Source organism: Colius striatus, chromosome 12 (genome assembly GCF_028858725.1).
Source record: "Colius striatus isolate bColStr4 chromosome 12, bColStr4.1.hap1, whole genome shotgun sequence".
Taxonomy (NCBI): domain Eukaryota; kingdom Metazoa; phylum Chordata; class Aves; order Coliiformes; family Coliidae; genus Colius; species Colius striatus.
The window spans coordinates 14,694,543-14,717,517 of NC_084770.1; the positions used below are offsets into that span (position 1 = coordinate 14,694,543).

The following is a 22,975-nucleotide window of genomic DNA, read 5'->3' on the forward strand; positions in this document are numbered from 1 at the left end:
CACGATGAGCAGGCACCTCATCCCATTGATACCCAGCTGCAGCAGAGATGTTGGTAAGGTGTCCCAACAATGAAACCTCTCTTTATTTCTGTCTATTTTGCTGTCTGTCATGACAGCAAATGTTCTAGTCTTCTGTTGTGAGCCTGAAAGCACAACATTCCATGCCACCAAAGATGGAGAAACAGTGATTACTTGCCCAACAGTAGATAAAAGCCAAAAAGTCCATAAATATATCCCTCACAGGGTAGCTCTCTTGCACTTGTTTCTATGGTTTGTGATCCCCTTGGGCGGTGTTAAACCTTGGGTCCTGGATCTCCTTACCCTGCTTCTCTAACAATAAAAAGGAAGCTGTTTAGAAAAGCTGCAAAGAGCTCATTTCTCAGTTGATTTTTTTTTTTTCCACTTTGCAGACACAGGAGGCTGGCTGGGGGCATGCAGCTTTTGTTCTTTTCTGTCTCTCTGCTATTGTGCAGAGCTCATTCTGGCAGCTTCCCCTGTACACATCTGGGGCATCCGTCAGGCCCCATCATCAGACCCTGTCTGTCTGCAGGCCAAGTTTTGACTTCCTAATCTGTATTTAAAACTTTGATATGGCTCTCAGCAGGATTTGACCCAAAGCAGACAGAGAATTGCATCTCACAATGCACACGGTGTGAAGGGATGGAAAAGAAATTAGTATTAAAAAAAATTACTGTCAAATAAGTGCCAAGTACTCTGGAGCTGTGAAGAACCTGCTTTCAAGAAACTCTTTTGCTTTTGAATGTGGTACAGTGTTAGGAGGATTTCTGTGTTTTCGGGAGGACTTAAAAACACGGAGCACTACTTTTGTTTCCACCAAAGAAAACTTTCTCATCACATGTTTTGCAATAGTGCTCTTAAGACCGTCATGGTGGTGCTGGACACCCAGCATCACACACATGGATCTTTGCAGGCTGTGGTGATCTTAGTCATGTATGACTGGAGGGAAGAGAGACTCGGTTCATTGGTGCCATAACATCAGAAGGCAAGATGAAGCAACAGCCAGAATTGTTATAGTTTAATAGTTGTCACAAAGCTTTTCTCAGATCCTCCTCTCTTCCCCCCATAATGTTGAGGATGTCTGGGAAACAGAGAGCGCCTTTAAATAGATGCTATCAATTAATCCTAAAGCCTAACAATTTAAGATTGGTGATTTTACAGAGATGAAAGATTGTAGCTAAGAAACCAGGTGTTTTAACAACTTTTTATGATATGTTTGCCTTTTGTTGTGTTTGGTTTTTTTTTCTAGTCTTAAATATTGTTTGTGACCACTTTCACTGTGAATTTGTTCTGTTTCTGGAGAGTAAAACCATTGAATTTAATAAAACCATTGATTTTCAGTGTGTGGGAGATCATCTGACAATGATGCTCTCCCTTCATGCTCCAGAAAAAGCACAGGCTGTTCCCATCTGGGTAAATGAGCTAAACGGAAGGTCATCTACCTTGTGTCTATGTATGGAAATTCCTGATACGTGTGAGTGAGGGCTACATCTGAGTCTAGAGACTGGATTGAAAGACCACTGAAAATATGAGATATGCATTTAATACTTGGCATGAAGAACTAGATTATTTAGTGTCTCTTCCATTGTGAGTGGCAAGGAATGAGTGATAGTATGTGTGTTTTTGTACATTATAATTGACTTATACTGTCTGTTTAGACAATCCTGTCACTTTAAGCCATTGAAACTGCAGGTGCCTATGTTGTTGGGATGCTATATGCATCATGGTACTGTCTTGATCAAATATCTTACAACACATCTGTGCTTTGATAAAATTATAGCTGCCTTCTACCTGATCAGGGCTGCTATCAGTCTTAACAATAAATGTGGTTTGTATTTTTACACATGCATGGCATGCACAATTTGCAGGTTATGCCCAACTGTGTGTGCACTGACACACATACACACATACTCTGTCTGTAAGGTGTATATTTAGGCTGTGGCAAGGATTTGCATGTTGAGGATAGCTTGTGTAGTGTATTCTGTGCTCCTTAAGTCTCAGGAAGCTGAAACATCAAAAACTACAACTCCTCCAAACTGTGGAAGGAAAGACAGTTCTGTAACTGCCTGGGGGAATAATATTTTAAAATAGAGTGAAGGTACTTCCCTCTCACCCCAAAATAGAAGCAATCTTAATTACTGTTTAATTTGCCTGACTTAATTTGTGTAATTGTCAGTTTTGTGGGAAATGCTTTGTAGCCAATTTTTTGGGAAAGAAGTGCATAAAATCATAGTTCCTTTTACAGAGCTACAAAATGCAAAGAACCATGGCAAAATCTACTAAAATTAACATACTGAAGACAATAGTTAAGTCAACAATATTGACATAATAATGTAAGTATTATGTAAGTTGTGCTCCATGCACACTGTGCACGCTCATCGACTCACACATTTCTTTCCTCATTGTTTTAAATCTCTCTTAATGTCAGAGTTTATATAAAGGGGCTTGATACCATTTATAACTTTATTTCATTCTGATACCTAAACAAATATTCTTTCAAAATGAGTGAGACTGTGGAAGGGGGGAAAAAGAAGCAAGAGTTAAAGTATATTTTGTAATGTTATTCTCTGAGCAAAGCCTACAGGATGTACCAACAGGCATCCTGCTCTTCTGCCTTATGTATGTGGTGGAATCACACAGAATCTTAAGGGATGGAAGGGACTTCGAAAGATCATCTAGTCCAACCCTCCAGCCAGAGCAGGAGACAACGTATTTATCTCTTAAAATTTGGTGCACAATTACTCCAGTTTTGAGGCTGCTAAGGATTCAGAGAGGTATAAATTATTGTTAATACCTGTAGATGTTTCAAAGTAGGTGATGTATGTGTCTGTTTAGTCAAATGTTTTTTGAGATCTCCACCATTAAGCATTCACCAGAAACCATTGCTCTTGTAGGGTTTTAAGAGCGTTTGTCATTATCTGTCGCCAAGTAGTAAATGAGAGCAAATGTATGGGAATTACATATGCTTGTGGTGTATAGAATGGATCAAGGTTGACTCCCAGCTGGACACATTTTCTGTGCTGTAAAGGTGCTGTGGGGCTGTCTGCAGCCCAGCATGGCACATCAGACCCATCTGTAGACTGCTCTGAGGTCGGTTGATGTTGGTTTTGTTCTGGTTTTCTTATTTGGACTGAAGAATGGTGAGTTTTCTATGGAAATTAAACTCCCCATGTTTCTTTTGAACAGATGGCAAGTTCAAACCTTGCTTCGTTATTACCAAATCACAGTGTTAATCTCTTTCTAGCACTGTATGTGTTCATGGATCTCCTTTTATTCTTTAATCTACCAAATCCTGATTGTTTTGATGTCTGCTTAAAAAGTAGAAAATGTCTGGCTTTAATTTCTCATATCCAATTAGTATGTGTAATATGGCAGCAAGTATGGTCAGGTGGCCTACAAGCCCTACTAGCTGTCATGAGGTTTCTTTGCTCTCATTTCACCTGACCAGAGCAGTCAGGATTATGTGTAGGTGCAGCACCATGAGCTCTCAGGTGGCAGTCTGTGGGAAGGGTAATTAAGAGATTGACACACAGTCTCTGCAGGGCAAGAGACAAGGAGAATCTGCAGGTGACTGGTTGATGGACTCAAATTAATTACTGTAACGGCATCATAGGCACTATAATGAATGAAACAGCATTGTGTGCTTCAGGGAGTCTCCTGCAGCCCTGTGCTGGCACCCAAGGCAGGAACTGGGAATAAAAACCCCCATGGGAAGTAACACAAAGAGGAGCTGAGCACCCTGCTGCTATCCCATTGTAGGGTCCTTTCATCCCAAGTACTGGAACAACCATAAAGACAGAGACTGTGACCAGTGGGACCAGAGGGCTCAGTACTTGCTAGGACCAGATCTCATGACAGAAGATGATGGATTTTAGGGTCAGCACCCTAATTCTTATGCAGTTGTGAAGGGAGTAACCTTGAGTTATTAATGGATTTGGCTGGAGAGGAAGCATTTGGCAAGAGTAAGGTAGTACCTTGGAAAATCAGTCAGAGGAAAAGTATCTGATAAAAAATGTAGCTTTTTTTTTTTGTTTACTGGAGTCTGTAAAAACTCTCAAACCAACCAAACCCAAACATCAGCACTTTTAGTTTTCTCTCACAAAAAAACCCAGCAGTCTTCTGCAAAGTTAAGTGACTTCTAGAGGAAATGGAGTATTCAGTGACAAAATCCAATATTCAGTTTGTAGGGTTTGTTTAAAAAAAAAAATCTGGAATTATTTTGGTCATTCCAAGTCCTAAGAGTGATAAGTAGAGAAGATGATATAACTCATCTTAGCTCTATAGTAGGTAAAAGCGGCTTCAGAGGTGCTGTGGCTGCAGCTGTGTATTTAAGAAGAGTTGACAGCCTCCATTTCCCCTGGAGACTTTGAGGACTGTGATGTTGACTTTGAGATGAAGCTATCTACAACAACTTACTCTGCCAGTGCTTGTTTCAAATCAGGGATGGTATTAATTCAGGTGCTAGAACTAATGGAGGGAGGTAGGAAATGTATGAAAACATTCTCAAAATGTTTCACCTTAGGCATCTGTACAGTTTCTTTTTGAAAAGAAGTGATGCAGAGCTGTTTTTGAGGGATGCTTTTAAGCTCTTTTTGTCTTGATGTCCCCAGTAAGTTTGGTCAGGTTGTATAACTTCAGTTTTGTTTGCCTGTTGTTGTTGCAGAGGATTGAGCCAAATATAATGTATAGTGTTTTTTTTCTTCTGAAAAATCCACATTGCCTACAGAGTGAGAGATTGCTGACAGCTCAATTATTTGCAATGCTTTAACACACTAATACAGTCTCGTTATTTATACAGAGACTCCTTCATTTGCTTTATTTAATTTCTCTTCTGACAAATTCCATCTCCCAGGATACTCAATGTTTTTCAGTCTTAATTGGTTACCAATCGACTCTTCCATCAGCTAATACCAGCTTGAAGTTATGATGCCAATCCTTTCTTAGTATGTTCTGGGATTTGTACAGGAGAGATTTAGCTTTCCTCTTAAGTCTCCCTGTCTTCTATATTAAAATATCACCTAAAATATTGACTTCCTAAAGGTTGCTGAGGGCAAACTTCATTTTGATTTGGGTATTTAGTTTCCTTCAACTTTTCCTAAATTTGGAGGCAAAGCTGTGAGCCCTTGGGGTTTTTGAGTGCTCTTGAAGTTTTCTCTTGTAATCTCCTAGTTTGTACTGGTTTTTGGTTGTTTTTTTTTTTTTTTCTGGTTTTCTATTAAGTGAGAAGACAAGATATTGCTATGTGTAAGTACAGTACTTGTGTTTGCTGCTCTACCATCGATGCTACCTCTGGGGAGTGTTGGAAAGCCCCCAAGATGTGGGCACTCGTGAGCTTCGGGTGAAAATCAATGGGATGTGCTTGTGACTCCTCTTCATGCTTTTCAGAAATCCATCCCCTTGAGTCAATAGGCTGCATTCAGAGAGCTCGTCCGGGGTGACTCAGAGTCCAGTGACAGTGTGGTTGTATGATGTTGTAGCCATATCTTGCCTAGATGCAAAGCTTGTGGGGATCCAACTTTCGTCTTATACCAGGTCTTTTGAGATCAGTGAATAGGAGCCATATGAAGGCAGCAAGGCAGGCCTGTCTTTGTGGGGAAAACGGTAGCAATTTAACTTTTATTTAGCCATTAACCCTAAGCTAACCCTTATATGGGCACCAGCTTCTGAAGCCACACAGAAAGCTCCCACAGGCTAGACAAGTTTCACCAAATCACATTATTTTTTGGGATGATTTGGAGTTGTTTTTGTGATTTTATTCTCTGTGTATGACTTTTTTTTGTTGATTTGTTGTTTTTTGGGTTGTTGCTTGGTTGGGGTTTTGGTTTTGGGGCTTTTTTTCTTCCTTTTTTTCTGTTTTTCCAGATAGTGCAGCTGCTCAGGTAAATCTGGTTGAGAGTCTGTCCTGCCCTGGTCTGTGTGACTTAAGTTGGGAGGAGAGGGGTCTGTTTTTCTGCCCTCCTTTGTGCAGGCTTCCTGGGCTATACACACACGTGTGTGTACTACCCATTCAACAGGAGCTGAGTGCTAACTGCAGTTCTTTTATATTTAGTTTTCAATGTAAATTAATAATGATGATTCCCAGTGCAAATCTGCAGCAGTGAAACTTGGAGAGCGGGATCAGACCCACATGCAAAGCTGTTAAGTACTTTAATGTTACTTGTATCAACAAAACAAATCTCTTTTTGGAAGAGGAGGTGGGGGGATAGAAGAGATTTTTGTAGTTGTATTTGCAGTTTCCTCTTCCCTTCCTTTCACTCTAGAAATTCTTTATCCTTTCATGCACAGTTGAGAATTAGCCATTTATTCTTAGTGCTAGCAATGCAGTCTTTGATATTTAAAAGGTAATGTGTTCCCTTTTGATGCTCTGTGGTTTTGAATGAAGTACATGCTAGCAGATTAATGGTGCAGAACAGTTAGACACTGCCTGGTTTTTGTCCTTTCCATATTATTTCATCATTCAAAAAAAGAAATAAATATATTTTTAAAAAGAAGAGCCTGTGAATTATCTTTTGTTTATGCAGTGAAATTGTTTTCACAGTGTTGTCATTCTCTTCTAAGTTGAAATTGTTGAATAGCTATGAGCTGTCACATTTTTTTGTAAGTTATAACTGCACCATGCTGTGCTGACAAAACGTCCCTGCATAACTGTTAATACGCATTGTCATTTTAAGCATGAAACAGTTTAGCTAATGATTTATCTCTTATAAGGACGCAGCACTTGGGGCAGCTGTATGATTTGTCTCTTTAGCAAGTCAAGTAATTTCTTTAACAAAATGTTAAGCACAGATGGGCATAGGCTGTCAGTTAACCATTATTGTGCATGCATCTGCTTGCCTTCAATGCACTGTTTTATGTATTCAGCCACTTACTTAGGCACAGCTCTCTGAAAAGCGGAACCTACTCTGATTGGCAAATAAAATGTTCATTTGTCTCTTCTTCCTATTGTTTTGTTTTGGTAACACATGTCAGCAGCTCAATTACCCAGTTCATTAACAGCTCCCAATGGACATGATGGCCAACCCATGATAAGGAGGGTGATTGTGGCACATATGGTCAATAATAGCCTGTCTCTTGGTAATTGTAAATAAAAGTCACTGTTGGCCATTTCCTTTTACTGCGGCTACTGTTTTCCTTTTCACTTCGCTGTACAAAGCACATTTCTCTCTGTGATTCAGCCCAAACAAAATAAAAATACCATCCATTTCTCTCAAGAAGATCACTTTTATCGCTGTTGTGGTGATTGTTCTCTTTCTGTGCTGACTTTCCAGCTCACAGGAGATGGAGATGCTCTTTTCCAATTCTAATAAACGATTAATTACTCTTAGTATTCAGTTTTCTTAAACAGCAACATGTTTTCTCCCCAGGTCTCTCATTCTCTCACTGCAGACTTTTGTAAATTGCGCGTGGAGTTTTAAAAGATCCATTTACAATGTTTTTATAAGTATGCCTTTTGCAAATAGCAGCGGTTTTCAAAGGAGTAATTGAAGTGTGACTTAATCCTTGTTAGATGAGCGATACATTTAGAACAGAGGCTTGCTTTTTGGTTTAATTTCTTGGGTTTTTGATATATCATAATCAAAATGCTGGTATAAAGGGTTAAAAGCCATTTTACTACTTGTGAGTATTTCACATAGGGCCAGGTATTCTTTCTAGCAAGACTGAGAATTTTCTTATGTATTTGCTGATCCTAAATTTTCCCTTTTGGAGTTGAAATAGGAGCATGTAGCAGCATTAGCATGTTTTGCCTTAGTCCTACTGATAAATCTTTTGTGGCTTCTTATTTAATTCATTGTATTTATTTAAATTTTCTTTTCATTTTCTCAGAGGAGTTCAACCGCTAACAAATTTTGGGCTGTGACCCAATGAAGTGAAACTCAAGGTGCCCAAATCATCCCTGTCTTCTTCCCTCAGTGATGGTGAAGCACAGAAAGTGAACAGTGAATTGGATAACTTGCCAAAAGTACTTTGGTGGGAGCACCACAACCTCAAATTTTGGTGTGCTCTTCTAATCTTTGGAGCATGCTTTATCTTAGATAAACACAGTGTTCAGTTGTGTTTTAAACAGCTCACAGGTGGCTGAGAGGTGACTCCAGACTCCCCGAGCTCATCCCCTGCTGACTGCCATATTCATAACTAATCTGTAGTCTCCACCCAGGGCTGCAGGCACTCAGGGAGTTGTTGAGTGTCAGACTTTATTTGTCCTGTTTTGATTAGCACAGACCTGGCAGGGTGTATTTTCTTTTTAATGGCTCCTTGCTGTGACAGTGAGGTTTCGGAAGGAGGAGGACGAGAGGAGAGCCTGCCGTCACTTTTCCCCAGGCAGATTCAGCAAAACGAAGGGATGATATGTTGAGAGGGATGTAGTCAGTCGGCTCCAGAGTATTCATTATATCTTGTATGCAAATATAAGCCTGCCCCAAAACGAGATTGCTCAGAGGGGAGGTGGGGAGGGGCTGTTAGGAAATAAAGATGCCATTTTATTTGCCTTTGGACTTTATTTTGAAGAAAGGACGGACGCCTGACATGTTTCTAGACTGTTAAAACCCCAGCTGCTGAAAGCCTACCCCAACACAAACAAGGATCCAGGCAGGAATGTGCTGCTGGCCACCTACTGCTGCTCCCAGCCCTCAGCAAGCCACCTCCGGAGGTTTATTTAGCCAGTGCCTGGGGTGACTCTGACAGCTCACATCCTGGGATAGTTTTTCTCTCTCTGCCTTCCTTTCCTCTTTAATTCATCCACTGTATGATGGAGGGTTTCGTCTGATCCCCCTTACCTCTGGCGGGGAAGGCAGTCTTGGAGGGACGCCTCCAGGTGCTGAGGTTTGGGGATGGAGTAGCTTGGATTAACCCCCGCTGTGCATCTCCTTCACCCTGGCTGCCCTCCTCAGCCTCCCCAGCCCACCACCCCCCTCACGTCCGCCGCAGCCGCCTTTGTGCCTCCTGCATCCTGCCAGGCAGGTGTCAGAGCCCTGAATGCGGGCAAAGGCCCTGCTGATGGATACCACAGATGGAGCGTGGAAATCGGCCGAATAGGCTTCAGCCACAGGCCATTTCTTAGGACCCAACAAAAGCCTCCAAATAAGTCAACAAAAATCCCAAAGATCACAAAGAGAAAGTGTCATTTGTCATTTAGTGTGGGTTTGTGTGGGGGTAGCAGCCCTGCTGCACTCCTCCTCGCCTGCACCCGAGTAAACACGAGGAGGTCACTCGCATTTCATTGGGCATGAAAGGCTGCCAGGGATCAGACGGTACTGTGCCTGCCGCCGCAGAACGCCCTGCCTGGCCCCAAAGCTGCCGATGCCCCGGCCGCAGCCTTTGCTAATAGAGATGTGGCACGAGGGAGAGAGCCTGTGAAATTAATCTTGCGTAAATAAAGAAATAAGAAGGTCCGGGGAGGGTTGCCAGCAAATAAGCCAGTACCAGAGTCCTCTCTGGCCTTTGGTAATTTGGAGGTTTTTTTGTCTTATTTGAGCAAGATCCATAGGTAGATAGAATTTATCCAGGGCAGACCCCAGGCTGTTACACCTAGAGGAAGAGACTGTGTCATATCGTATTAAAAACATTTCAGAGTGACTAAAAGATTGGGTTGCCAGAGAAGATGTGTCTTCACAGGTCACAGAAAGGTAATCTCTCTGCCTGGGTTTGTCAGGTGCGCTGTGCTGCAGCTGTAATGTATGGGGTTTTAAATAGTTGTCATGTTTTTGTTACTTAATTATTCAGATGAAATGTCTTGCTGAGAGGAAGAACAATGCACAGAATGACCTCTTGTGCCTGATTCTGTTCAGTTTTTTTGCCCTGACGTGTCTATTTATGGTGTTTGGGAAAGAGATGGTTGCAAAGCCCAAGGTGATCGAATGCCTATGACACTGGGCAGAGGTTTTTTGCATCTCGTGGTGATAACTGGCATGCAGCATTTCTTCAGGCCACCAGACAGGTCACGAAAGGTTAAGATACAAATGATTGCTGTTTAATTCTGTAATTCCTTCTTTAATTGAACTTCATGGCTCAGTTAATGGGAGTGCTTTTGGCTGCCTCTCACGTTTTTAGCTGTCCAGTAAGGTGAGCACCAGTAGTCCCAAGGGGTCTGGCTGGGACTCTCCCAGGGCACTTTTTAGTCTCTTTTTTTCTGCTATTAATAGCTTTGAGGGGTTGTAGTATGAAGATAATTAGAATAACTGTAAAGGTTAGTGATATACTTGTTGTGTGTCTGTGGAAATAACTAAAATCTGACCACCTTTACCTGCACTGAGTAGTATCTTTTTATATCATGGAAGCTGGTGGGTCTATTAGTTAGATACTGCTTAGCAAAAGGGCAATATGCCATGGCTATTGAGCAAATGTGAAATGAATACAGCTGTTTTAAAGGCCGAGATATGTCAAATTTATGTGCTCAGCCAGTACTCTAATTGGTTTCTCACCTTATGTAAAAGGAAACAACTTAGGAAAAAGAAAAGAATAAAAACTTCCTGAAAACGAAGAGTATTTAAGAAGACTTTGTAAGAAATAAAAATAGTGTAGCTGGTAGTACAGACATGGAGCTATCGTTTGAGATTTCCCTGATTTTAATATTGCAAATCAGACAACTCAAAGGAACTCAATGTTTTTAATAAAGCTGCATTTAGCAGCCAGGCCTGACAAAGGGTAACACCAATGAAATCAGATAGATATGAAAGACGTTTCATTAGGTATAAATTGTCTCTCTACATTAATTTTGTAACTTTATCGATAAATGTTTGCACTTGATTAGATACATGGTCCTGAACTCTTAGATACCTCATTTTTTTTCTAATTGGTTTCCCTTTGTGCCTTTCATATACTACTTAATGAAATGTTAAGCTAAAATGAAAAGGAGTCAATGTTTCTGCCTTCTCATTGCTGCATGAACACAAGGTGCAGGGAAGCATCACAAGAGTTTTCTAAATCCTTCTAAAACATTTTTAGAACGGTTGTTATAGGTGGTCTGATACTTCTCACCCTGTTGGTGAGGGAATTGACATCAGAAATTTTGCAATAGATATACACTTTAAATAACAGAGTTTAAGGTGTCTTTTTATAGGCATATATGTAGATGTTTGAAGTTCCATACATATGTGTAGAATCAGAAAGAGACTATTGAAAGAGCTCCTGAGATCTGAGTATTTGTCTTTTTTTTAATTTAATACAAGCCCCAAACCAAACAAACCCCATATTGTACACAATCAAAAGCAACTTTTGTCAGAGAAATTGTCTCCAAAGGGACACCTGAGCTCTTTCAAGTCTTACCACATCAGGTGTGGTCAGAGTGTGGTGCTGGCCAATTGACCCTGTCAGCATGGCTGGAATGCTCTCCTCCACTAGTCTAGCTTGTCAGCAACAGCCATTCTGATTGATATGGGTGATTTGTATTTCAGACCAGCATAGGGAGACTATATTTTAGGTATCCTATATTTCTTTTTACACTTGAACAGTAGCATAAAGCCATCCTGGAGCATTGGAAATTAGCAGTTGCTGAAGAAGGCAAATGTCACCTGGGTCCCTGACTGAGAAGATTGGGAATTTGTCACTGATTCAGACAATGTGTTACGTTCATCTTGTGATACCCTAGGTTGCCTGTTAATAAGGAATGAACTTGAACTATTTGGGATTGGATATTTGTGCTGATTCCCCTTTGTTCACAAGACAAATATTCTAAAGAACCAGAACATTTGAATCCAGTCTTGCTTGAGGCAAAGCTTCCATGCAAATAAGAGACTGGGAGTTGGGTATTTTCACAGCACACTGCTGTTGAGCTCTGTTGGAGCTTCTCCTGATATCCTGTGTATGCTGGGTCCAAGATACTGATGGTGTCTGGACAATGATGATATATTTCACATAAGAGCCTCTGGTCTGGCAGTCATTGTTAGTAATTGTCCTTTTTTTGGTATGCAGAAATTCATAAACTCTTCAGCTGACTTACCTAAAAAAGCACTTTTTCTTTCTCATGCTGTAAGAGTAAGTAAACTGATTAGGTGTATTTATTAGTTGAAACAGCTTGAGTGGAATTGGAAATGTGAGATAGCTACAAATGAGCATAGGGGGGAGGTTTAGCTGGAGCTTGAAAAACAGTGATTCCTTTTTGGCATTGTGCTCTCAGTCACTTCCAAATAAATCACATTAAGAAGATTATTTTAAATCAATGTCTATATCTATAATTTATTTGGCACTATTGAAGTAGTAGAAGCAATGCTTGTGCTTCAACTGAAAAAGCAGTTTCAGCATCACTGGGGAGTGTCTGCCCTCTTTAGGTGATTTCCCTTGAAGACTCAGGCAAAAACAAATGCTTGCCTGGGACAGCAGCTGATGCAAGTAAAGACTGACTTTGGAAGTCTACTCTTTTAGATCATTACTGATTGCTGGAGAAATAATGTGGTTGGATACTGGAAGAGGCTTCCCAGCTATAGCCATGGGTTCAGCTGTGGCTGGGCTGTAGATGGAATTCACTTGTCAGGGAGCATGGGGGAAACAAACAATGATGCCAGGAGCAGTCTCTGTGAGGTCATCTCTCCACATCCATGAAACCTAGAAAGAGTTTTAGTTCTAATTTATCTGTAAACTGCTGATTACAAGAGTCGATGGTCTCTCCCTGGATTATGGACGTGTTGTACATCGTCTGTTTCTTGCTGACTTTCCTTAAATACCGACTCAGGGCATCGTGTGAGGGGTCTTCAGTCCGACAGCCTGGCTCTTTTGCAGTCATGTCTGGGACTGTTGCCTGGAAGCTGAGCATCAGCACATCTCTGTGTAGCTGTCTGCTCTGCTGGAAAACCTCCGAAGGTTAGGAGGAGTAAGCTTGAAACCTTGGGTTGGGGGGAAGCACACAGTCTGCATATTTCAGCTCTGGTCATCACATATGCTGGAGTCTCCGTGCTTTATAACTGGAAGAACAAGTCAAACTATTGCTCTTGAGCTATTCTTACAGAATTTCTATGTGCAATGTGTGTCTCAGACTCATTTTTTTTAAAAAAACCATTATCAGTCAGTCCTGTCCTAAGGTTACATGAGGCGATCCTAAGACAGGTGGGATTGTTTGAATGTGCTGAGGTATACTGACACAAATGTGCTGCTCAGAGTGTAGGATAAATAATACATATGACAAGAGGTAAATATCTTATTGTGTGAGAGAATTAATTTATTCAATAGCACTCTCCATACCTTTGTAATCATTTCCACAACTATTTAATCTATAAGGTTTTAGTGGTGGCTCTCTAGGGAAGGTCTCATGAACATGTGTCTGTAGAGTCAGAATGTTTTGTTTACAACATGTACATTGGTGTGACAAACACCTGTATCTGTTCACTAGCTCAGGGAGAGGAGCAATGCTGGATTGCTTGTCGGATTGCTTGGGACTAAGCCGTATTGCTCAAGTTTTTAAAACACTTGCAAAACTGCTGGAGGAGTTAAACCAAAGAAATTCAATAATCCATTTACTCAAGAAGATTTCTAGAGGGCCTTAAATACTCTTGGGCCAGGAAAAGGTGTTAAACTCAGTTGAACTTCTGATGATTCTTTGTTTGAACAATGTAACAATTAACTCTGATTTATTTATCACTTTTTTTGCTCTTTTGAAGTTTGCCATCTCCGTTCTTAATCATGGGGAAAAAGCAGCTTCTCCATATAAGATATCATTGATTGATCTGTTATTTTGGTGGGTTTCCCCCTCAACGAAAGCTAATCTTTGTCTTTCATTTTCTTTTCTTTTTTGAGCATCAGCACCCCAGTCTGATGAGGGCTCTGACATTGATTCTGAACCAGACTTACCTTTAAAAAGAAAGCAGCGTCGCAGCAGGACAACCTTCACAGCAGAGCAACTGGAAGAGCTAGAAAGAGCTTTTGAGAGGACACACTACCCTGATATTTATACTAGGGAAGAACTTGCACAAAGAGCCAAACTCACAGAGGCTCGTGTCCAGGTATGTCTTTAAAAGCTGCCTAAAACAGGGAATTTTCTGTCAGCATGCCAGTCCTTTTATATTCGTACATGATCCTACTCCTGGGTAGAAGGAAAAAGTGAGGCTATATTGTTTGTAACCTTAGGGGGGTTTTCATCTGCTCATGGACATTGGTTTTTCAACTGGAGACAACTGCTTTGAAAAAAAAAAGTGTTTTCCCCATTAATTGTTCCAAACCTACCATGAGTATAACACTGAGCCTTTGGAGAAGAAGTTCTGTTTTCCCAGTTTGCTTTATGCATTTGACAGCACTCTGCATGTGATCAGGTCAGCTGTTCTGTTGTGCCAGTTTATGGTTATTTAACTGATTTCATCTGTTGTTGTTTGGATATTTTAGGCACTGACAGAGGAGGGAAAAATAATTTTAAAAGGGCAATGTGTCTATAGAGTTATGTGAGTAAGCAAGGTTACCAGTGTAGTACCTGCAGTTTACTTTTAGGTTAGCTTTTGAAGACGATTTGATTGAAACCTTGTAATATCTCCTTTATCTTCACTGTTAGTGCAATTCAAAAGAAAATAAACCTTCAAATAACCTTGAAGACTTCAACTTAACGTAGATCTGGATTGTCTAAAACAAGCTAAGGTGTGCTGGAGGAGTAAACTGTGGAGTTGATTTAAATTAAAAGAGAAAAGAAGAGCACAATCCTGGATTTTCGGATGTCTAAAAATGTGAAAATAGCAGCCAAATAATTCTGGAATGAACAACACCCCAGAGTTCAGGTTCAGACTAGGACTTACTGTGCTTCACAGCAAAGCAGAACATCCTGTAAAATGTTTAATACTAGGGCCAAAATCCTCTGCTGCTCATGCACTACTTGACATCTAAGTGTTCATAAACAAATGTGCAGTTGGGTAACAAGCAAAATGTTGTAGCTTGTGACTCTAAGCAAGGAAGAGAAATGAGTGGTGACTTGTGATCTAACCAAGGATATGGGTGAATTTGGTCGACTTTGGTGAAGCTCTGCTTTTACATTTTGACCTTTGAAGCTCAGACTGTGGCCTTCAGACTCTGCAAACTGAAATAAGTAATCCAAAATATCTCTCTGACTTTCTAAGACAAGCATGTCTATTGCAGTGTGGCTGTGTTCTTGAGTATCTGTCTTGAAAGGTCCAGACATTTTCAGATTTCCCCGCTACATGTTTTTGCAAAAGACTTCTTGCCAGATTTCTTGTGTTTATGACTGTGAGAGAAAATCAGACCTATGTCTGGAAGGCAAACTCAGTGGTGCATGGCTCTTTTCTGGACACATTTATTGAAATGCTTACAAAACAGCTTCATATATAGACTTGGGCCAGGTAAGACCAAATCGAGCCCTGGCAGTCACCAACACACAAACATAATAAAGATAACTTTCTACACAAGTTCTGCTAGCAAGACTAAGGGGATCTAGGATATGATGTTTTGGGCTATGTTAACCTCAGAGGAAAAATATGATAAAATGAAAAAGACCTTGTTCGTGTTTTTCTAAATCAATGACCCACAGCTAGAAGAAAAGCAGAACTCTCATTAACATAACAGCTGTCTTCATGTGGCTTTAACCCTGTGACTTTTTACATTCCTTATGGCTTCCTTGGTTCCCTTGAGACACATCCTGTCTCACACCGCTGCTGTGATCTACAGCCTCACGAATTCCCCAGTACCTCTGACATGGATATTTTACCTAACCCAGCATGGAGGAAAGTTCCCAGTCAATCACTTATTAAAATACCAGAACAAAACCTTTCTAGATTAAAGATGAGCTGGGCTTGAAGTAACCAGCCTGTGGGCAGTTTCCTAGTGCACTCTATCTGTCTGGTACCCTTGAAGGCTGGCAGAGTGATTTAGCAATGGATTAAGGGATACAGGATTTGCCTTATCAGCATTCAGCACCTCTCTATAGCCCCTTAAAATAGCCACCTATGATGGACATGAAATAAAAGATGACCTGTGAAAAGAAAATCACTCTTAGAGGCTCGAGGCTGAGAGGGCTGGATAGCCATACTGATGTAGCATTCAAGCTTTCTTAGTCACACTTCTTTTTTGGTAAGAGTATGACAGAGATCAGAGATACCATATTTTATATGGATATGTGCACAAAGATCTCTTTGACTGCTCCCTGATCAAGTGTCATCTAAAAGGGCTGGCTCTTTGCAGTCCAAGTCCAGCTGAGCCTAGGAAGTTCTTTTTTTCTGTGGAGCCCTACAGTCCAATTTCGTAGAATTATTTTACATTGTCTAGGAAGTTATTTAATTGATCACTACTGGACCAACCTTGCTATTCCCTCCATGTAGCACTCACATCTCATGTTTTGTTTTCTCTACCCTGCCGCCCCCTTGCTTCCCCTTTCCTTCTATTCCCCAAGGCAGTCTCTGAGTACCCATGAAAGGAAAAGTCTTAAACTGCTGACCCATCTATTTTCTCACTTTCCCACTGTTGAAGGGTAACCAAATGCATGTTTCGAAGCTAGTTGGTTGAAAGTGCAGGGAAAAAAAGTTGCCTTTGGGCTGAGATCAAACTTAGAACATTTCAGCCCCTAAGGGGAATTTTTGGAAAACTACAAGCAACTGAAAACAGATTTTACACTGTGAATGTTGTTTGTGTACTTAATTGTGGGGACAGGAAAGGCTTTTGGGGAAAGAAGTCTCACAATAAACTCTGCATTGCAAGAGTCACAAGATATGTAACTAGAATCATTGCAAATCATTCAGCACTGAGTGTAATAAGGAGTTATAATGCTCCATGAAATTCCTCCTACAGCACCTTGCCATTCAAGGACTGTGAATTCTTTCTCCCCTGTATTTGAGCCTAGATGTGGTGTGGAGCCAGGACAACCTCTTCTGCTGCCTTTTCCAAAGGCACCTGACTCTTTTCAGCAGGAAGGGGAAAGTTCTTTCATCTTGTGCATTCATCAGTTACAATTCAGAAACATAAGCAGAGTCCCAAAGGATGACCATTTTAAAAAGAAAAATTAAAAGTAATAATACCCTGGGAATGTGGGGTTTAAGATTCACATGTTGTGAGTAAAGTCTCAACCATGCAGTGCCTTACAGGTCCAGTTTAAAACTTCATTAAACCATCATTATGTTGCTGTGCAGACCCTTAAGGTCTGTGCCTATTTTTACTGAATCTATCTGAAGTCAAATGCTAAAAGTGACATTTTCCCCAGTGTAGATAAAGATCAAAGGCTTTTTCTGAGCTTCAGAGCAGTGCGGTTTTGGTTTCTGTAACAAACAGCGCATAAGGAATGAAGTGGGTAGCATCTTTTCTGGCCACCTTTTGAGTTCCACATCAGGCATATTTTTAGACCTGGAAGAACTGGGTGAACTTTGGCAGCAGCTTGGAGCCTGTTTCAGATTGATGGTGGGAGGTGTTTACTTCAAAGTTCTAGTGAGGGATTTTTAAATAAGATTCAGGTTTATGCTGTGGCAGACGGAGGGCCAGGAACCTGCCCTGCCTGATGGGAGCTGGCCAAGTCTTCTTGGGCTGTGTGTTGAAGGCAAACCTCCCAGACTATTAGAAATGTGGTTTGTGAGGCTCCTCTGATGTGTTGAGGATGTATCCTCAGCTGTATGGGGTCCTGCAGGACAGGGCATCCTGCTGTGAGAAGTGACTGGCACACAACCTTCCTGTTTAAGCCCAAAAAAGTGAGGGCAGAAATTTGCATGGACTTCTTTAGTTTGTGAATGATGTCAAAAAAGCAGGGGAACTCAGGAAGAATCTTGAAGTGTAAGTATGCCCCATGCTGAAAGGATTGTTCTCAGCCAAATCCTAGGTTGTAATTGGTTTGCCTGAAAACTTCCAGAAAGAAAAATATTGTTTAACATAAGAGCATGCCTGAAAATTCAGTCAGATCTCTCCAGACTGCTAAGGATGAGATTGAATGTTCCCATGTCAAACTTGCAATCAGCTTGCAAGCTTTTGTAAAAAGCTTATTATAACCTCAGCAAATAAAAGAAGTCCCAAGAGCTCAGAAGTCCTGAGTAGCCAGAAGGAAAATGATGTTTTTTAAAAAAGATGTGATTTTTTTTAAAGTGCTGTGCTTGCATATTGATTTCTTTGTTTAACTGTGGTACAGAGAGGGGAAGAGATGGTTTGGAGAAGAAGATAGTTGGGAATAAAAGTGGGAGAAGAAAATATGACTCAAGCTAGTAGTAAGGCTTGAAAGCTCTGAAGTGCAATGTCTCAGCTTTAGTAGTTGCTTCTCAGTAGCAACCTGTGAAAAGCATTCACTGGAAAATCACAGTGGAGGGAGAACTTGGACCAAAAAAAAAGGTTTTGGTTTGGCTGTATGTCCTCTGAAATGGTTTGAACCTGTATGCTGAACTCTGCACATTCCTGCAGAGAGATGGGGTAAAGGAATGTAGGACATTTAGGAACATTTAAGACCTTTCAGCAGATCTTTGCAGTTATTCCTGATGTGGTTTATGGAGACTTTCTAGTGCCTTTTCTTGAGGCTGTCCCTCTTGCATCATATATAGGATCAGGAAAGAAAATGCTGTGTGCGTTCTTGTAGTAGATAACCCTGTAACTGCAGATCCTTTTTTCCCCCTTGGGGTAAAGGAGAAATTCTTATGGGTAAATTAGCCAACTACAAACATATGCAGGCCCTAGAAGACATTTTTAAATATAAAGGAAAAGAAGGGATGTGATTTTGATTCTCTTTTTCTGGTCTCTGCTGCCCAAGGGCTCAAATTAGTGGCATTTTAATTTATAAACACGCAGTTCAATTTGCTTATTACTCAACATTTTGCAGAACTATTCAGATGCAGTGTTTTAGAAGTATTTGTATAGGACTGAGTCAAAGTCTTCTCAAAGAAACCTACACGAATTAGATCACACTGGGAGGTGGTTGAAAGTCCCCTTTGCCTTAGGCACAGCCTGGTAGTTTTTTGATCTTGGTTTTTATCTTTTATTGTGTGTGTATGTGTGTTGGGGTTTTTGTGTGCGTTCAGTGGTGGAGTTTTTCTGTTTGTTTTAAAAGAACTCTGGTGTCCATTGCATTTATCACTGCTTGTATCCCAAACCAGCATGACTTCCCATCACTGTTCCCACTGGTCATCCTCACCACTTTGGGATACTGTGAGGAAACAGACCTAGCCATGGTGTGCCTCTGTGCTTACAAAGTAGACCTTACTCCTCTGAGGCTGGGGATGTACAGATATCACAGAGAAGCTGATTTACCAACTAGTTGTTGCTAAAAAAGCAATTGTGTTTCTACTCTTCCTTGTTCCTATGCCTGGTCCTTGGCAATGCTCTCGCTGGAGCTCATCTGATACCATGGTGAGCCAGGATGGAAATTCACCCTACTGAAAAAAAAGAAAGAGAAGGGAAAAAAAGTGCCTTTCCTTCTTTCTCTGTTGTTTTGTGTTCTCTGAATGAACTCGCGGTTGAGTCAGGCAGGCATTGAGAGCTGGCGTCAGCCACTGGGCTGGCAAGAGGGTGGAAGTACCTGCACAGACTGCTCTGAAGGCTACTGAACTAAATGTCAGTCTGGAATCAACAGACACTGCGGGACCAGACACTGTGAGTGTGGTTAGAAGTCACACTGCTGTGTTTTGCAAAGGTAATGGAGTCAGCTCTGTCCAGGCAGTGATCCAGCCCATTTTCATTAGCAGTTCCTTCTTCAGCCTGCCGTTTTTGCCAGGCAATGGGGCTGCTTCAGGCACACCTCAAATTCATCCCCTGATGGCACACCCAGCAAAGACTGCTTGCAGGATGGGTGGGATTTCATTTTGAACATGTAAATTTTGGAGGGAGGGAGAGGTAAGGATTAAGAGAGGTGGGAAAGGCAGTTACCACCCAAAATATCAAGGCAAAAGGGGAAAAAACCCAAATCAACCCAACCTCCCCCCCTATTTAAAATTAGAAATGCCATTAACAATACATCAGTCTTTTGACTTTGTGTGTTTTTGGCACTCCTGCTTGCAATGGTCAGGACTGCATCCACGGATTTTCTACAAAATTCACATCTTGAATCTTTTGCCCTGTTGAATCAGAGATCTTTTTGCCTTAAAAGCACATGGAGCACTCTGTGTTTATGATCAGACCGTTGAAATGTCAAGGCTAATTACACTAGTGTGTTCCCAAGTGAATAAATGCATCTTTTAAAGAATATCCTGTTGAGATCAACGAAATAAGATGTTGGCGTGATCACTTGCAAACTACTTAAAGGAAAAATGATAATAAAAAGCAGTATCTAAATATTAGACAATAGAGATGAGAGAATCCTGTTAGTTCGTTCATTCTCCATCGGTGAAAATGCTTTTTTATATTCTATTGCTGAGTTATTTATTTTTTTGTCAATCCAGATCCAGATGCTTGAAAAACTGGAGCCTCCATACTTGCTTCCCATAAAAGAATATTGCCCCCCCTTTTTCTCTGAATTTCCTCTTCAGTTCTGTTTTTGAGATGTAAATTTCAGCCAGTCGCTGAGGTTTAATTTTATTTCTAAATAATCTGGGTAATTTGCATTCATCTTTGAAAGTGACATAGAAACTGGGTAGCCAGAGCCTCACTAAAATTAATGTGACTTGGCTTCTGGTGCAGACATCACTTTTGGATGCTTGGATCCTTCAGATAAGCCATGTTTCCTCTGTCCGTGTCTGCACAGCACCAAGCACAATGCTGACCTCATTTAGAGCTCCTGCATGTTACACTACCACAAGCAGATCGTGTTCCTCCAGGCACTGTGTGTAAGAAAGCTATATTTTGAGTCTCCATAATGCAGCTTCTTATGGTAGAGGTGATATGAGGAACTGTCTAGGGTTGATCTGCTTCCCGCTGAGATCCTTGCTGTAGCTGGTGAAGGCAACATACAAGATTTGTCAGATTAAGTAGATGTAGATAGTTGAGAGTTTGTATTCTGTTACAACCACTACAGGGTGGCACTTTCCCACACTGCAACACTTGTGACCTTCACCGGGGGCGTCATTATGCTCTGAACATCTCTGCATCCAGGCGATGACCTCTTCTCTCTCTCGGAAGGGAGGGTGTGGGAGAACAGAAGCATCCTATGGGGACCTGCTGGATTTGACAAAGCTCCTCATAAGATGAGGATCTTTTTCATTCTGGTGGAAGTTGAAAATTGCTGAACATGAGAGGACATTGTGTTTAAATCATGTTGGAAATGTACAAACAGCAGAAAATATTTTCCCAGGTGTTTAGGATATGTTTCTAAGCAGACACATTGGCTTGTGGTGACTAGATTTATTTTTAAGTCTTGGCTTGATATTGGCAATGTTTTTCAAGATTTCTTTAAGTAGTGGCAATATGTGCTGACTCAAAATATAGAAAACGTTCCTGAACTCTTAAATCAAGGCAGTTGAATGTGGTCTAAGTGAAATACTATGATTAAAAAACTAAATCATTGCAGTTACCACAGAAAACATATAACTGCTGCTTAATAAAGTCTGATATCTGACTAATTTCATTAAACATTACATAAAATGTAGATAAAATATTTAGGTTTGAGTTATTTAGTTTTGAGTAAGTTTTATTGACTTTCCAAAATGGATTTTCAACTTTTTAACCCTCCTGTTTAATTTGATTTGTAAGTTGGGGGTTTTTTTCTGTCTTGCTGTTAAATTATTCCTTCTTTGTATTGTCACACACAGCATCTGAAATCTGCAGTTCCCTGGCATGAAATGGGAGTTAAACACAGTTGCAAACAAAATCTCAAGCTATGTGAAAAGAGTGAGGACATGACAGTAAATAGTAACAATAGTAAAACTGATTGTCTTAAAACATCCAGAATTATAGGTTCGGAGTTTCAGTGTGCTCAGCTGTAAAAGTATGTGATGGTACGAGTTGAGTCCATGCTTATGGTCATTTTAAAGATAAATTCTTCATAGTAGTTTTACAAAGGGAAACAAGAACATGTGGCTTGGAACCCTGGTGCTTACTGTAAAGGTGTGTGGTGGTTTTGATTCTACGTGCCTCTACTGTTCTGTAGTGGTGGCTGTGTATGGTGTTAGTGGGAGTAAGATTTGCTCTGTGGTTTTGAATTTGTTCAAGGGATTTTGGTGAGTTCATTTTGGACTAATTGTGGTGCCAGTCAGGTGCAGTGTGCCTTCCTGCTGCCCAGGAAAAGCAAGAAGCCAGGGCACTGGGCAGAATGTGTGTCACGGCTGATGGGGCAGCAAGGCAGTGAAGGGGCAATGGCTGGGGATGATGAGCCTGGAGCCATGGTTCTTCCAGCAGCATGTGCCATGGTTGACAAGGAAGTAGCACCCATTTGGCATATCCCAATCACATGAGACCAAGGTGGTAATACACAGCCTTCTTCCTGCATACCTGCAGGGTCCCACTTAATTTAATGAGGCTCCGGGTGGCAACAGAGCTCTGCACTAGTATGTACATTGTGAGACTGCTGTCAGCTTCTTGATACCATTGAGTGTGTTCCTTTCAGAGATATTTAGTATGTATCTGCAGTTTTGTGAAACTGCAAGTCTATAAAATGAGCCAAAGTCTATCTGTAAATACAAGCCTAAAACTCAGCATTCATTACAATTGCTCGGCACAGAATTAAACTCTGGGATCTGACTCATTTTAATAAAGACCTAGGGCTTGAAGGCAAATGTGTATCAGCAGGGGAAACAAGATCTTGTTATCTCACTTTCCTCAGTGAAATCCACTCACATTGTGTAGTTCAGATGGTGTTCACAAAGCACTTGAAGATTGTCAGATAACCCTCTTGACCTGAAGAAGGGAGAGTGTCAGGGAGAAAGCCATAGTTAATGACCTGACTAGGTTAATTACAACACATTCTACTGTTTCCTGCTCCCTCTCTGACTTCCATTATCCTTCCTAAGTGCCCTTCAACAAAGACTCTTCCTCACTCCTCAGTGTGTCTCACCCCTTTTTCCTTCTCTTTGATTGTCTTCAAAAGCTACTACCACAGAAGCAGTGATTGGCTTTGGGAGACATAAACAGGGGGAAGAGGTCTATGGGGAGTAAATAAGAAATTTAAACTTAAATGTCAGTAAGGGAAGTAAAGAGCAAGGAGAGAGGT

At 40.9% G+C, this 22,975-nt stretch overlaps 1 protein-coding gene across 5 annotated transcripts in view; it reads left to right on the forward strand.

Annotated features, from left to right (window-relative positions):
- Window positions 1-22,975, forward strand: part of PAX3 (paired box 3) — a 76,716-nt gene that overhangs the window by 37,702 nt on the left and 16,039 nt on the right. For 2 of the 5 annotated variants that reach the window (XM_062005661.1, XM_062005663.1), the window contains exon 5: window positions 13,741-13,946. In XM_062005661.1, the coding sequence (XP_061861645.1) occupies window positions 13,741-13,946 (206 nt within the window). Of the gene's footprint in view, window positions 1-533; window positions 543-5,442; window positions 5,446-13,740; window positions 13,947-22,975 lie in introns of all 5 variants that reach the window. The other 3 variants (XM_062005660.1, XM_062005665.1, XM_062005664.1) reach the window with 3 other exon arrangements.